This window comes from Pongo abelii, chromosome 6, assembly GCF_028885655.2.
Source record: "Pongo abelii isolate AG06213 chromosome 6, NHGRI_mPonAbe1-v2.0_pri, whole genome shotgun sequence".
In the NCBI taxonomy this organism is placed as follows: Eukaryota; Metazoa; Chordata; class Mammalia; order Primates; family Hominidae; genus Pongo; species Pongo abelii.
The window spans coordinates 1,509,617-1,524,402 of record NC_071991.2 but is presented as its reverse complement, the minus strand read 5'-3'; the positions used below and the strand labels follow the sequence as shown (position 1 = coordinate 1,524,402).

At 61.9% G+C, this 14,786-nt stretch overlaps 1 protein-coding gene across 4 annotated transcripts in view; it reads left to right on the top strand.

The window, feature by feature from the left end:
* The first annotated feature begins 1,667 nt into the window (after positions 1-1,667).
* INTS1 (integrator complex subunit 1) overlaps positions 1,668-14,786 on the top strand; it is a 36,769-nt gene continuing 23,650 nt past the window's right edge. For 2 of the 4 annotated variants that reach the window (XM_054545729.2, XM_054545728.2), the window contains exons 1-16: positions 1,676-1,757; positions 2,079-2,177; positions 2,870-3,160; positions 5,646-5,842; positions 5,991-6,128; positions 6,380-6,539; positions 6,651-6,756; positions 6,850-7,036; positions 7,182-7,327; positions 7,594-7,735; positions 8,827-9,003; positions 9,755-9,863; positions 10,466-10,586; positions 11,235-11,312; positions 12,211-12,368; positions 13,016-13,112. In XM_054545729.2, coding sequence (XP_054401704.1) covers positions 2,120-2,177; positions 2,870-3,160; positions 5,646-5,842; positions 5,991-6,128; positions 6,380-6,539; positions 6,651-6,756; positions 6,850-7,036; positions 7,182-7,327; positions 7,594-7,735; positions 8,827-9,003; positions 9,755-9,863; positions 10,466-10,586; positions 11,235-11,312; positions 12,211-12,368; positions 13,016-13,112 — 2,165 coding nt within the window. In that variant the 5' untranslated portion in view covers positions 1,676-1,757; positions 2,079-2,119. Of the gene's footprint in view, positions 2,009-2,078; positions 2,178-2,869; positions 3,161-5,645; positions 5,843-5,990; positions 6,129-6,379; positions 6,540-6,650; positions 6,757-6,849; positions 7,037-7,181; positions 7,328-7,593; positions 7,736-8,826; positions 9,004-9,754; positions 9,864-10,465; positions 10,587-11,234; positions 11,313-12,210; positions 12,369-13,015; positions 13,113-14,786 lie in introns of all 4 variants that reach the window. The other 2 variants (XM_024241278.3, XM_063725859.1) reach the window with 2 other exon arrangements.

Here is a 14,786-nt window from a genome sequence, read left to right as displayed (position 1 = left end):
TCAGGCTGCAGCCTGGGGCCATGAGCCTCACTGAGGCCACGGTCGAACGACCACACCCAACTTCAGGGGCACAGGGAGACCAGCTCTGCCTTGCCGTCCCTGGATGAGGAGATGGGACACACTGGGCAGGCGGTACTCAGGACTCCCTCGGTGGTGGGGCAGGGTTCGAGTCAGTGCCCTGCTGGGAACAGATCTCCAAGATATGGTTAAGTGGCAAAAGCCAGGTGCAGAAAAGAGGAGCCGTGTGCTACCTGAAGGGAGACAAGGCAGACGGAGGCACACGGGTGGCTGCCTGAACGCACACGGACAAGCCGGGAACACGGGCACAAATCAGAACACAGGCTGACTCCAGGGGAGGGGACCAGCTGCTCAGGGGTCAGGGGAGACCTTCCACCCTTTGACTGGATGATTCCCCCACCTTTTTTTTTTTTTTTTAATTTTTTTTTAGACAGGGTCTCGCTCTGTCGCTGGCTGGAGTGTAGTGGCACCATCATAGCTCACTGCAGCCTTGACCTTCTGGGCTGAAGAGATCCTCCTGCCTCAGCCTCCTGAGTAGCTGGGAACGTAGGCATGCACCACCATGCCTGGCTAATTTATTTTTGATTTTTTTTTTATAGAGATAGGGTCTCACTATGTTGCCCAGGCTGGTCTCAGACTCCGAGGTTCAAGTGGTCCTCCCACTTTGGCCTCCCAAAGGGCTGGGACTAGAGGTTCATGCCACCATGCTCAGCTAATTTTTATTTTTTTGTAGAGATGGGGGTCTTGCTATGTTGCCCAGGCTGGTCTCGAACTCAACCGATCCTCCTGCCTTGGTCTCCCAAAGTGCTGAGATTACAGGCATGAGCATCACACCTGGCAACTGTATGCTCTTTTGTGTATTTTGATTTTCGTTCCCATCAGTGTTTCCATTAAAAAAAAAAAAAAAAAAAAAAAGGTCGGGGGAGCGGGGCAGGCGCAGTAATCCCAGCACTTTGGGAGGCCAAGGCGGGTGGACCACCTGAGGTTAGGAGTTCGAGACCAGCCTGGCCAACGTGGTGAAACCCCGTCTCTACTAAAAACACAAACAAATTAGCCAGACATGGTGGCGGGCGCCTGTAATCCCAGCTACTCGGGAGACTGAGGCAGGAGAATCGCTTGAACCCGGGAGGTGAAGGTTGCAATGAGCCGAGATCGCGCCACTGCACTCCAGCCTGGGCGATAGAGCGAGACTCCGTGTAAAAAAAAAAAAGAAAAAAGGGTGAACTTTGTGGAACACGAGTTGTAACTCAATAAAGCTATTATTATTATTATTATTATTATTTGAGACAGGGTCTCTCCCTGGGGACCCCCGGGGTGCGCCCCCTCGCCAGTGCCTGCGCCCCGGCCGCCCCCGCCCTCCGGGACCTACAGAACCTGCCACTTGACGCATCCGCGGATCCTTGACGCCACCCCTCCCCGCCGTGCGTCCTGGAGTGTGTCCCTTGGCAACGCCAGCACCCCCGTGCATGGAGAGGCCAGCGCCCGCCCCGCGCCGCCGCCCCACCTGGACCGGACCACGTGCGCGTGGCGCTGGCCAGCCCGCCTCCCGCCGCCATGGGGCGCTGCAGGCATCAGGCTGGCGCCGCGGGCCTCTCGCACCTCCCCCTGGGCCCGCTTCCCGCCGCACTGTTTTCCTTCCGGTTGTTCCGGAAGTCGGGTCCCCGAGTGCGGCGAGATCGGTTTCCGATTCCGGGGTGGCTGGGTGGCGGCGGCGGCGCTCCGGTCGCGATGGGCCAGAGGTAAGTGAGCCGCGGCCTGGGCGCTTCCTTATTGCCGGGCGAGCGCCTGGTTCTCCCGGCTACCCCGCCGGGCCTCTGGGCCGTCCCTCCTGGTTCTGCTGCCTCCAGCCCGGCATCCGTGTCGCCTGCTGTCGCTCGACTGAGCCGCTCCCGGGCGGCTGGGAGGCGGGGTCCTTGCAGCTCCTGCAGCATCGCCCCGGCGGGCGGGCGCGGGACCACTGTCCCCGGGTCCCAGGCCCAAGCCCCGTGCGGTAAGGGAGCGAATGAGCGAGCGAACGAGCGAATGAACGAATGAATGACCTCACGCTGTTTCCTCCGCAGGTAACGCCGCAGCCGCCGGGAGCCGCGAGGGACGGGGCAGGATGAACCGGGCCAAGCCCACCACGGTGCGCAGGCCCAGCGCCGCGGCCAAACCCTCAGGTGCGTTTCCCTCCCCGCTCTGCAGCCCGGGGGTCTTTGGGGATCTCAGATGCCGCGGATCCTGCGTTGGGCTTGGTTGTTCCGCAGCCGCGGCTGTTTCCAGAAATTCGGTCTGGAAACACTCCTCTCGGTCCTCAGCGGCTCTGAGAATCCCTGGGAGGCTTGGGATAGTGGCGACTTCTTTCGGGACTCCGGTGATCTCGTTTCAGGCTGAGCTGCAAGGCAGCCGACAGTAGTGGAAGGGTCTCCCCAGTCAGGAGGCAAGAGGCAGCACAGCGTAGCGTAGCACGGGGTCTGCGGCTAAACTGTCAGCTCAGATCCTCCGGACTTTGCCACTCGCCTGCTGTGTGACGCTGGGCACATCGCTTAACCTCTCTGTGTCCCTTTCTCCCTTGTAAAGTTAGAGTAATAGCATCTATTGCGGAAACTCGGGGCGGAGGGTACTAAGCACACTAATTTGGATAGACCAGAGATGGCCTGGTTTGTGGTTAGCGCTATGTGACTGTCCCCCATCACCTGTGCGTATCCTGCTGGTCCCAGCTCTGCTGTAGGCTGCTGAGTGAGCTCTGGCTTCTTCCTTGCTTCCTCTGACCCTTGTTTAATCCCCTCTGACATAACAGGAGGTTGGAGTCAGTCTTTTTCCACCTTTGGTGTTGCAAATGTGCCCAGTTTTCTCTCTCCTTTCTCTGCAGGGCACCCTCCCCCGGGAGACTTCATTGCTCTGGGCTCAAAGGGTCAGGCCAATGAATCGAAAACGGCATCCACCCTGCTGAAGCCAGCCCCTTCCGGCCTGCCTTCTGAGCGCAAGCGGGATGCAGCGGCTGCGTTGTCCAGTGCCTCGGCCCTCACCGGTCTCACCAAACGCCCCAAACTCTCCTCCACACCCCCGCTGAGTGCCCTGGGGCGCCTGGCTGAGGCTGCAGTGGCAGAAAAACGAGCCATTTCTCCGTCGATTAAAGAGCCATCTGTGGTGCCAATTGAAGGTAATGAGTCTGTGGATGTCCCCCGAGAACGCCCCTCCGCTCATGCCATCCATCAGGTGTTCAGGGAAGGCCCCCTCCAGGCCTAGCGCTGCCTGTATGGCCGAGGTCCTCTGGGAGAGCAGATGTTTGTGGCTTGTTCTTGGAAGTGTTTCTCACGTAGGTGCCCTTACCCTGCGTGTGCGTCTGCGTCCTGGACTGCCGGTGGCTGCCCCTTGAGAACTGGGTCACTCCCTTGTTGAGTTGTTCGTCTCGTGTCTCTTGGACGCCCCCTTTGTGACGGGCACTGTCTGAGCCCTGGGGGTAAACCGGGCATGATGACACCCCAGGTGCATGTTCTCAAGGTTGCCCATCCTGGTGCGTTCCTCTCTCAACCTGAATGGAGGCGATGTGTACTTGGTTCCTCGCTGATCCCCTCCCTGTTGTCAGTTGAAAAGCCGCAGAACAGTAAAGACATCAACAAGGAATGTAAACTTCACCACCGTCCTGTTCTCGCAGAAATGCCTTTAACTGTGTGCCTAGAATCGCCCCTGGCCCTCTGCGCCATTTTCCCAACGACCATTTCTCAAGGCTCTGACTCCCGGGGAGTTGCTCTGGCAGCTGTCACACCAGCCCCAGCAAGCCTCGTGGTCTGCAGTGTTTTGTTTCTGTGGGAGCATCTCTTTTGGGTAATTTCTATGTAGGAGTCAAAAAGAACAAGTGTTCTGATGACTATGGTAGAGAGGTGTCTGTTCAAGCCGCGTCACCTCTGGTTACTGAGTTTTGTGCCAGACAGGACCCAGGGGACTTGTGGGCTGTGGCCTTGCCCTCAGGGAGGGACCAGGCTGCTGCAGTACAAGCCTGTGAATGGGTCCCCGATGGCCCTGGAAGGGAGGAGGCCTGGCAGGGAGTTGCAGTATGGGCTTGGGCCTGGAAGCACAGGCGATGAAACCGGGGCAGGCAGGAAAGGGAGATGCCAAGCAGAGAATGGACCGTGCCCAGGGAATGGAGGCCTGGCCTGGCCAGCACACGCTCGCGAGAGCCGAGGCTGGGCGCTGTGGGCAGTGTTTGTGCTGGACTCAGTTGGCATCAGGGAGCCCCGGGGGCAAACGGCGCAGGATGGCACAGCTGGGGGACTGCTTTAGGAGGTCGAGCCTCAGACCTCCCACGAGGCCTGTCCCTGGGCATCTGGTGCCAGTGAGGATCGAAGACAGAGACCACAGGCCCCACCCTGGCCTGGGTTCTCGGCCGCCGGCTGCTTGGTGCTTCATTTATTTTTAGCACCACCTCCTGTAGAAAGGAGATTTTGAAGATGAAAGGAGATGTGGTTATGAAAAGCATATTCGGAGTGGTAGATCACTTTACAGTATTATTCTCAGCAAAACAGAGATGGCTGCATCCAGCCATTTGTGGTAAATGTCCCAGGCTGTCCCGCCGTGCCGGCAGCCCACTTGTCCCCCAGCTTGTCTCAGGGCATCAGGAAATTTCTTCCAAGTCTCTGTCCCGGGTGCAGTTAAGGTGGATCACAACGCCTCTGTCCACGTGTGTGTGTGGATATTTATTGATTTATTATTTACTTATTTTTTATTTTTGAGATGGAGTCTCGCTCTGTTCCCCAGGCTGGAGTGCAGTGGCACGATCTCAGCTCACTTCAGCCTCTGCCTTCCAGGTTCAAATGATTCTCCTGCCTCAGCCTCCCAAGTAGCTGGGATTACAGGCATGCACCACCACGCCAGCTGATTTGTGTATTTTTAGTGGAGACAGGGTTTCACTATATTGGCCAGGCTGGTCTCGATTTCCTGACCTCAGTTGATCCACCCGCCTCAGGCTCCCAAAGTGGTAGGATTATAGGCGCTAGCCACTGCACCTGGCTATGTGTGGCTATTTAAAAACACAGTCCTAAAAAACTGTTGGGACAGAGAAGAATCAGAATGAAAATGTGAAAACCTCCGATCCAGCAGTGGCAAACATGACGATAGGAAAGGTGTGTGCTGGCCCTGGTGCTACTCGGAGGATGTGGGAGGGTCAGGCACTCGTCTGGGGGAAGGTTGTGAGCCGAGCACCCATGGAAAGAGGGAGGAAAAGGGGGAAGAAGGACATGCTGGAGACTGGATCTGGGGTGGGTGCGGAGAGAGGGCCACTGCGCTGTGGTCCACAGTGAGAAAGAAGCTGCCAGACGGAGCCACGCTTCAGTGGAAAGTAAAGCTGCAGGTGGCCTGGCTTGCTGGGAAATGTCTGTAACCTTCGGGGTAGCCGTGTGGAACACCGCGGAGCCAGGACTGGAGTGGCTGGTGGGCTAGTGCTGAGGCCTGTGGGGCAGCCTGTTGTGTTGATGGGACCATCTGGTGGGGTGCTTGTCCCCTGTGGGAACTTTCCTGAGGGTGGATCGCTGGTCCCTGGCGGGGCCGACCCTGAGAGCTCTGGGTTCCTCGTGGTCTTCCCGGTGTCCCGAGGCTTTGGGGCGACGCTGCCCTGGCCCCGTTCTGACTGTACCGCCTGCCCCGGCCAGTGCTGCCCACGGTGCTGCTGGACGAGATCGAGGCGGCCGAGCTGGAGGGCAATGACGACAGGATTGAGGGCGTGCTGTGTGGGGCCGTGAAGCAGCTGAAGGTCACCCGTGCCAAGCCCGACAGCACCCTCTACCTGAGCCTCATGTACCTGGCCAAGATCAAGCCCAACATCTTCGCCACCGAGGGCGTCATCGAGGTTCGAGCCGGGCCCCTGGTGGGAGGCGAGCAGCGCTGGGGCCCTCGGCTCCCCTTCTCACCTCCCCCTTAAGTGTCCCTCCCGGCCCACCCCAGCTTTGCGTCTGGGGCCAGCGAGGCTCCCACGTGACATGCGCCCTCCCTGGCAGGCTCTGTGTAGCCTCCTGCGGCGGGACGCCTCCATCAACTTCAAAGCCAAGGGGAACAGCCTGGTGTCCGTGCTGGCCTGTAACCTCCTCATGGCCGCCTATGAGGAGGACGAGAACTGGCCCGAGATCTTTGTCAAGGTGAGTGGCCTCTCCCGGGACGGTGAAGACGGCAGAGTGCCACAGGGTGGGGCTGGGGCGAGAGAAAAGCAGAGGTGTGTTCTCTCCAGAGGGCTGTGTCTGACAGCCCTGGTGGTGATGGCACGGTCCCCGCTGCACCCAGAAGCTGGAGAGGGCCGCCTGGGCACCCAGTCCCCGGGCAGCAGGCGGGCATTCCCCAACCTGGCTGCTGCCCGGCTGGGCTCGGGGCTGAGGGTGTGGCTGCCACACAGGTGTACATTGAGGACTCCCTGGGGGAGCGGATCTGGGTGGACAGCCCTCACTGTAAGACGTTTGTGGACAACATCCAGACGGCCTTCAACACCAGAATGCCCCCCAGGAGCGTGCTGCTGCAAGGGGAGGCGGGCCGCGTTGCGGGCGACTTGGGTGCAGGTGAGACACACCGCCGGCCGGAGAGGGCGGGTGTCCAGCCCCAGGGCGGGGGAGGGGTGGGAGGACGGGCGGGTGGGAGGCGCTGCATGGAGCCCTCTCCTTGGTTTGCAGGGAGCAGCCCACACCCCTCCCTCACGGAGGAGGAGGACAGCCAGACGGAGCTGCTCATCGCGGAGGAGAAGCTGAGCCCCGAGCAGGAGGGCCAGCTCATGCCCAGGTAGCTGCGTACCCGCCTGGTCCCAGTTGGGGGCGGTTGGGGCGGGCGCTTCGGGGCCACCTTCCTCCCTCCTTGCTCCCTCCTCTGGCCTAGGTACGAAGAGCTCGCGGAGAGTGTGGAGGAGTATGTCCTGGACATGCTGCGGGACCAGCTGAACCGGCGGCAGCCCATTGACAATGTCTCCAGGAACGTCCTGCGGCTCCTCACCTCCAGCTGCGGCTACAAGGAGGTGCGGCTGCTGGCAGTGCAGAAGCTGGAGATGTGGCTGCAGAACCCCAAGGTGCGGGGGCGCCCCGGGGTGGGGGGTGGGCAGGGCAGGGGCGCCTGGGCGGGGTAGGGGGTGGGGGCAGGCTCTGTGTGGCACCACAGCGTGGCCTTGCTGCCGGGGTGGCCGTGATCCCACCGCTCCGTCCTTGGCCCCGCAGCTGACCCGGCCGGCCCAGGAGCTGCTGATGTCCGTCTGCATGAACTGCAACACGCACGGTTCCGAAGACATGGACGTCATCTCGCACCTGATCAAGATCCGCCTCAAGCCCAAGGTCCTCCTCAACCACTTCATGCTGTGCATCAGGTGCGTGGTGAGCGGGGGCAGAGTGGGGGTGCGGGCGGAGCGGGGGTGGAGCGGGGGTGTGGGCGGAGCGGAGGTGGAGCGGGGGTGCGGGCGGAGCGGGGGTGCGGGCGGAGCGGGGCTGTGGGCGGAGCGGGGGCGGAGCAGGGGTGCGGGCGGAGCGGGGGTGCGTGGTGAGCGGGGGCAGACTGGGGGTGCGGGCGGAGCGGGGGCGTGGATGGAGCGGGGACAGGGCCTGTACCCTCACTTCCCCTGGCTCCCACACCCAGGGAGCTGCTGAGCGCGCACAAGGACAACCTGGGCACCACCATCAAGCTGGTGATCTTCAATGAGCTCTCCAGCGCCCGGAACCCGAACAACATGCAGGTCCTCTACACCGCACTGCAGCACAGCTCGGAGCTGGCGCCCAAGGTAGGCCCAGGGTCCCTGGCCTTGTCCTCCACGCCAGAACGTGGGGCTCTGGGCTGCAGGCGCACGTGGCGTCTGGGGAAGCCGATGGGATTGGCAGTGCTTTGTGGGAGAATGCTCCTGGGTCTTGGGAAGGAGCTTGTGAAACTCACTTGGGCATGAGGTTGAGCCATTTCTAGAGTGGGTGCAGCCGCAGCGCCCAGCGTCTTTCTCAGAAACTGACTCTGTCCATTTAGGAGGGAGCCACATTGAGTAGCCACCCAGGTTTCTGAGCTAAGACCCAGACATGCTGCCCTCTATTTTTATTTTTCAAGCTTATTCCTGCCTTTGGATAATAAGATTGTTTTTAAAATTTTTTGTAGAGACCGAGTCTTACTATGTGGCCCAGGCTGGCCTCAAACTCCTGGGCTCAAGCGATTCTCCTGCCTCAGCCTCCCAAAGTGCTGGGATGATGGGCACGAGCCCCTGTGCCTGGCCCAGACCCGCCTCCTGTGCATTGGGTCCCTCAGTTAAGCCGGGATCCCTGTAGCCCTGACTGTAGGACCCTTGGATTTCCGTGTCTCCTTTGAAGCGGGCTGGGGAGATGCTCCCATCGCCACCAGCACGTTAGGCCTCCCGGTGGGCTCTGTGGCGTGTGAAACACGAGGGAGGCACAGCCGCTCTCAGCTCTGCGTTCAGTCTTCGCGGCCCGGCATTTTGAGACAGGAGTGCATCCTTTCAGATCCTTTCAGATCTTGGGTGGTGGCCTTTGGTTTCCATTCAGCCTGTGGTGCGCGGGTGGGCTGAGATGGCACACGCGCTCCTATAGCTCTGCCGCCTGGTGTCCCACCCCCCCAGCGTCCGTTAATTAATCCTCCTCATTTCACGAGGACCGACTCTCCACATGCCAGTTCTCAGAGAGGGGAATCAGATGTGGTCCCTGCTCGCCAAGGGCTGGCAGCCAGTAGAGCAAGGAGCCCGCCACCCCGCACCCCGCACTGTCTGAGACCCACTGCGGTGCCCTCAGGTGCCATACCTGTTGGTGCTGCGGGAAGGGGCCTGTGACGGGGACAGCACCTTCAGGCAGCCTCCCACGCGGCCTGTCTCTGCCCCAGTTCCTGGCCATGGTGTTCCAGGACCTGCTGACCAACAAGGACGACTACCTGCGGGCCTCGCGGGCCCTGCTGCGGGAGATCATCAAGCAGACCAAGCATGAGATCAACTTCCAGGCCTTCTGCCTGGGGCTCATGCAGGAGCGCAAGGAGCCGCAATACCTGGAGATGGAGTTCAAGGTGCCAGCCCCCGCCGCTGGGGCGCCTTTCCCTCACTGCGGGTCCCACGTGCCACCATCCCCCTCATCCTGGGTCCCATGCACATTCCACCCCTTCGGGTGCTCTGGCTGAGCGTGGGTACGGGGATGAGTGAGGCTGTTTGCAGTGACGCGTCCCAGAGGGTAGCATAGGCTCTGTCCTGTGTGAGGACCTATGAGGGTCTGACCAAGCGCAGGGGACCTGGCAACCCCTGAGCTGGATGGGATGGATTGCTGCCGGGAGCAAGGGGAGCACGGGAGCAGGGAGGCAGGGTGGGGCCTCGGGCTGCCTGGCTGGGTTGGAGACTGTGCGAGGGGTGCGGAGGGAGCCGGCGCTGGAAGGCACAGTGAGGGTGGATCACAGAGATGCCAGGTCCCTGCAGCCAACTCGCAGTCAGCCTGCCGGGCTGGCCTGTTTTGCGGACAGGGCTTTGTGCATCTCTGTTGACTGAACCTCCCTCCTGTGGCCAGACTAGGACCTTGTGGGCCACCGGCCCTGGTGCCCCTCCTGTCAGGCCCCTCTCCCAACTGGTCCTGGGCTCTCTCTCTGGATCCCTGCTTGTGTGTGTGTATGTGTGTGCGTGTGCAAGTGTGTGTGTGCTGTGCCCACGTGTTTGTGGAGTGGGGCTCCTGGGTGTCCCTTCTGGATACAGACCCCGTGCCGCACCCACGTGGGTGTGGAGTGGGGCTCCCGGGTGTCCCTTCTGGATACAGACCCCATGCTGCACCTGCAGGAGCGCTTCGTGGTGCACATCACCGACGTCCTGGCCGTGTCCATGATGCTGGGCATCACAGCGCAGGTGAAGGAGGCTGGCATCGCTTGGGACAAAGGAGAAAAGAGGAGTAAGGATGTGGGGGTGGCCCGGCCCTGCTTGGTGGAGGTCTCGGGTCCAGGCTGATGGCTGGCGGCTCTCCGAGGCTGCACTGTCCCCTGAGCGCCCGGCAGGAACGGTCCCACAGCACGGCCATTTGGGGACACGGAGCCTGGAAGCTGCCGTCCCTGTTCCTGTCCATCTGGGCCTCACCCCAGCTGCAGGCTCAGACCCTGTTCCCATGAGCGTCCTTTGTGTGCTCCAGTTCTGGCCCAGCGTGGGGGCATTGCAGGCATGGTGGCCCCGGCCGCGGGCGGGAGTGGGGAGGGGAGGTGGTGTTTGGGGCAGTCCCGGTGTTTGATCGTGGATTCACACGAAGGCTGGGCCGCAGAAGCCCTCTAAGCCATTGACCAGAGCGAGTTACTTGCAACAGGAGGATTCCAGTCACCCACGCACACGTCAGGGTCACTCCATGCCTCCCGGGGTGTTATTCCAGCTGGGAATCGTCCAGAAGCTGGGGGTGCCCCGAGTTACCCCCTCCCAAGTGCCAGCCTTGAGTTGGACCCCCAGGGGTGCCTTAGCCCCTCATAGCCCACGGCTCAGATGGGCCACTAAGCTGCGTGTCTGTTTCAGACCTGGAAGTGCTCCGCTCATTCCAGAACCAGATTGCCGCCATCCAGCGGGATGCCGTCTGGTGGCTCCACACTGTGGTCCCCTCCATCAGCAAGCTCGCCCCCAAGGACTACGTGCACTGGTGCGGCCCGGGCCCCGCACAGCCTCTGCCCCACACCCCACTGAGCCGGGACAAGCCAGGGCCCCGCACAGCCTCTGCCCCACACCCCACTGAGCCGGGACAAGCCAGGGCCCCGCACAGCCTCTGCCCCACACCCCACTGAGCCGGGACAAGCCAGGGCCCCGCACAGCCTCTGCCCCACACCCCACTGAGCCGGGACAAACCAGGGCCCCGCACAGCCTCTGCCCCACACCCCACTGAGCCGGGGCAAACCAGGGCCCCACACGGGAGTCTGTCCCCTCTCTGCGGACAGCAGCAGCCGTTAGGCTCCAGGCAGGTCACCCTGTGCATTGGAGCCTCCTGTGGGGCCTCTGCCTTGGTTGGGGCGGGGCAGTCAGGCTGGGGCTGCATTTCTCTGCAGCGATTTTGTAAAGGGCTCTCGGCCACTGTCCAGCCCGGCAGCCCCGTTCGGCCGCTGTCCAGCCTGGCAGCCCCGTGAGTGGTCCCTTGGTTCTTTGGTGGTGCTGTGAGGAGGTGCTGAGCTTGGGCACCAGGCAGCCCGGCCTCTGAGCGCTTGGGCCCGTGGGAGCGGGGTCCCTTCCCTGGAACTAACGGGACTGGTCCTTGAGTACCCACGTCATGACTGAAGGCTCTTCCCTGCCTGCCCAGCCTGCACAAGGTGCTGTTCACAGAGCAGCCGGAGACCTACTACAAGTGGGACAACTGGCCACCCGAGAGTGACCGCAAGTGAGTGCGCTGCCGCCTGGGGCTCCTGTGCGCCGGGCTGGGCGGGGCTGGGGGGTGCCGGGCCGGCTGTGGCAGGAAGGGCCAGTGGGAGTTGGGCCGCTGTTCTCACAGTCACATCACCATCCTGTTCCTCCTCCACAATCCTGGGTGCCACCCTTCTCCCACTCCCATGCGGGCGTCCCAGTGCCACTGTAGGGATTCAGCTGCCGCCTGTGTCCACATGACTCCAAGCCCCAGCCTCCCCCAGACTCCCGCCTTCCAGTTGCTTCTAGGGCGTCCACGGGCACGCCGCCCTCCACGCGGTCCCAGATGCACCGTCTGCCCCTGCTTCTGTCCAGACATCTGCACGCTGTCCTTCCCCAGCCGGCTGGTCTCACGGCTCTGTCCCCTTCAAGCCCCGTGGGTGACCCCGTGGGTGACCCCGTGGGTTCTTGGCCCACACTCCCCTCCAGCCCCGCCTGGGGCTCCTCCGGTTCACCCTACCCCACCTCGTGCCCTGGGCGCTCTGCTCACCTTCACTGTGGCCTTCCCGGTCGGGCTTTGGAGGTTAGGGGTCATCTCTGCCACCTGGCCCCCAGCTCCTTGAGAGCAGGAACCATCTCGAGGCCTCTGTGGGGTGGCAGAACCTCCCTGTGGTGGTCGTAGGAACCAGTGACTGTGTAGCCCCAAAGGCCTTGGGGTGGGGGTAGCCTCCCGTTCTCCCCCTGCCCAGGCGAGACTTAGAGCCAGGGCTCCCGTCCTGCAAAGGGAGGCTCAGGTTGGAGGGGATAGGATCGTGGGAAGCTGCAGCAGCCCTCTGCCGCCAGCCCGTGGGCTCTGAGGGAGAGGCTGGCCTGTCCTCAGCCCCTCAGGTCTGGCAGGTGTGGGCAGCCCACACCAAGTCACGCCTCCCCCGCAGCTTCTTCCTGCGCCTGTGCTCGGAGGTGCCCATCCTGGAGGACACGCTGATGCGCATCCTGGTCATCGGGCTGTCCCGGGAGCTCCCGCTCGGGCCCGCGGACGCCATGGAGCTTGCCGACCACCTGGTGAAGCGGGCGGCTGCCGTGCAGGCGGACGGTATGGCTTCTGTAGGGGTTGGCGCCTGTGCTGGGCTCTGCTCCCCTCGTCCTGCAGAAACCCCGGCTCTGGCACGCACCTCTGGGGCGCTCCACAAAGCTGTGCTTCAGCTGGGTCCTGGGTCCCCGGGAGGCTCGTCCCCTGTCTTCTCCACATCTGCCCGTTGGGAATTCAGAAGCATGCGTGTATTTGGCAGTGATGGAGTCACTGCCCCGTTTTTTGGAATTTGCACATTTTTTGGAATTGGAACATTCTGGGTGTGATTTGGCCACGGCCAGATTTCCTGTCTGTCACCTCCTTTAGGCGACAGGTAGAATGATTGTAAATCCAGCTCACGCCTGGTCCATGGCTCTGCCGTGAGGGCTTGCGGGTCCCCACCCTGCCGGCCACGCCCCCATCCTCACCTCCCTACCCTCTTGGCAGCCCTGTCTGCTCTCTAGACCCAGCCCAGGTGTCCCTGAGAGCAAAGTGCCCTGTTTCCCAGTGAGAAGCCAAGCTTTTTCCAGCTCTCCTGCTCAGGCCTGCGCCCCCCCCTGCGGCATCCCCCACCCCACCCCGACGCGGCCCGAGCAGGGCCAGTTCCTTCGCTGCCTGTGCCTGATGGTCTGTGAGCAGCCCCAGAACCCATGTGTGGCTCTTGGTCTTAGATGTGGAGGTGCTGAAGGTGGGGAGGACCCAGCTGATCGACGCCGTTCTGAACCTGTGCACCTATCATCACCCTGAAAACATCCAGCTCCCGCCGGGGTAAGCCCGCGCCCCACTCCCCACTCCCGCTGGGATAAGCCCGCGCCCCGCTCCCCACTCCCGCTGGGATAAGCCCGCGCCCCGCTCCCCACTCCCGCCGAGGTAAGCCCGCTCCCCGCTCCCCACTTCCGCCGGGGTAAGCCCACTCCCAGCTCCCCACTCTCGCTGGGGTAAGCCCGCTTCCAGCTCCCCACTCCCTCCAGGGTAAGCCTGCGCCCTGCTCCCCACTCCCGCTGGGATAAGCCCGCGCCCCGCTCCCCACTCCCGCTGGGATAAGCCCGCCCCGCTCCCCACTCCCGCCGAGGTAAGCCCGCTCCCCGCTCCCCACTTCCGCCGGGGTAAGCCCACTCCCAGCTCCCCACTCTCGCTGGGGTAAGCCCGCTTCCAGCTCCCCACTCCCTCCAGGGTAAGCCTGCGCCCTGCTCCCCACTCCCGCTGGGATAAGCCCGCGCCCCGCTCCCCACTCCCGCTGGGATAAGCCCGCGCCCCGCTCCCCACTCCCCACGGGTCCGCTCCTGGCCTGTTGCCAGAGACCAGTGAGGCCACTACGGGCCTTGACTGGCTCGGCCCGAGTCCAGCCGTTACCTGGGTTCGAGTGGGCCGTTTCCCCATTGTCTTCCCCTGTGTCTCCAGCTCAGTCATACTTTTTTCTCCTGTGTTTAACGTGTGTGTGTTATTTTTTACACAACAATGAGTTTATGCTCTATATTTCACGGCTTTATCAAGAGATAATTCATGTACATGTCATCTAAAGTGTGCAATTCCATGTTTTCAGAATGTTCACAGGTTGTACAACCTTCATCATAATTTAATTGTAGAACCTTTTTTGGTTCCCCCAAGAGAACCCCATTCCCACCAGCTGTCACTCCTCGTTCCTCCCAGCGCAGCCCACGCAGCCGCTCACCTGCTGTCACCTCTGTAGAGTGGCCCTTTTGGGCCATGTTTTCTGTAAATGGCCCTTTTGGGTGTTTTCTGTAAATGGCATCCTGCAGTGCATGATCTTGTGACCAGCCCCCTTCCCCGGGCATGCTGTTTCCGGGGTTGCCTGTGCTGTAGCATGAGGCAGTATCAAAGTCCTCCTCGTGGCTGAGGGCACCCCACTGTGTGGACAGACCATGTCTGTTGCTTCCGCTCCCCTGCTGGCGGACGGTGCTGCTGTGAGCGTGTGTGGACAAGTCTGTGTGGACGTGTCTTCAGTTCTCTTGAGCAGGTGGCTAGGAGTGGGGTTGCTGGGCCACGTGTTTAACTGAGGCTCTGTCAGACCCTCCCCAGCGGCTGCCCCACCTTGAGTTCCCGCTCGCGTCCCCACCAGCGCTGTGTGAGGGTTGCCGGTCTCCATCCTCACCCGCACTCGTGGCCCATGTTTCTCAGCAGAGACATCCTGCTGGGGTGAGACGGTATCTCACGTTGGTTTTGGTTTGCATTTTCCGTTTTTTGTGGGGAACAGAGTCTTGCTCTGTCTGTCACCTAGGCTGGAGTGCAGTGGCACAATCAACGGTTCCCTGCAGCCTCAACCTCCCTGGCTCAAGCGGTCCTCCCGTCTTGGCCTCCTGTGTAGCTGGGACTATAGGCACGTGCCACCATGCCCAGCTAATTTTAGTGTTTGCAGAGATGGGGCCTCACTTTATTGCCCAGGCTGTTTTCAAACCTCTGGGCTCAAGCAGTCCTCCTGCC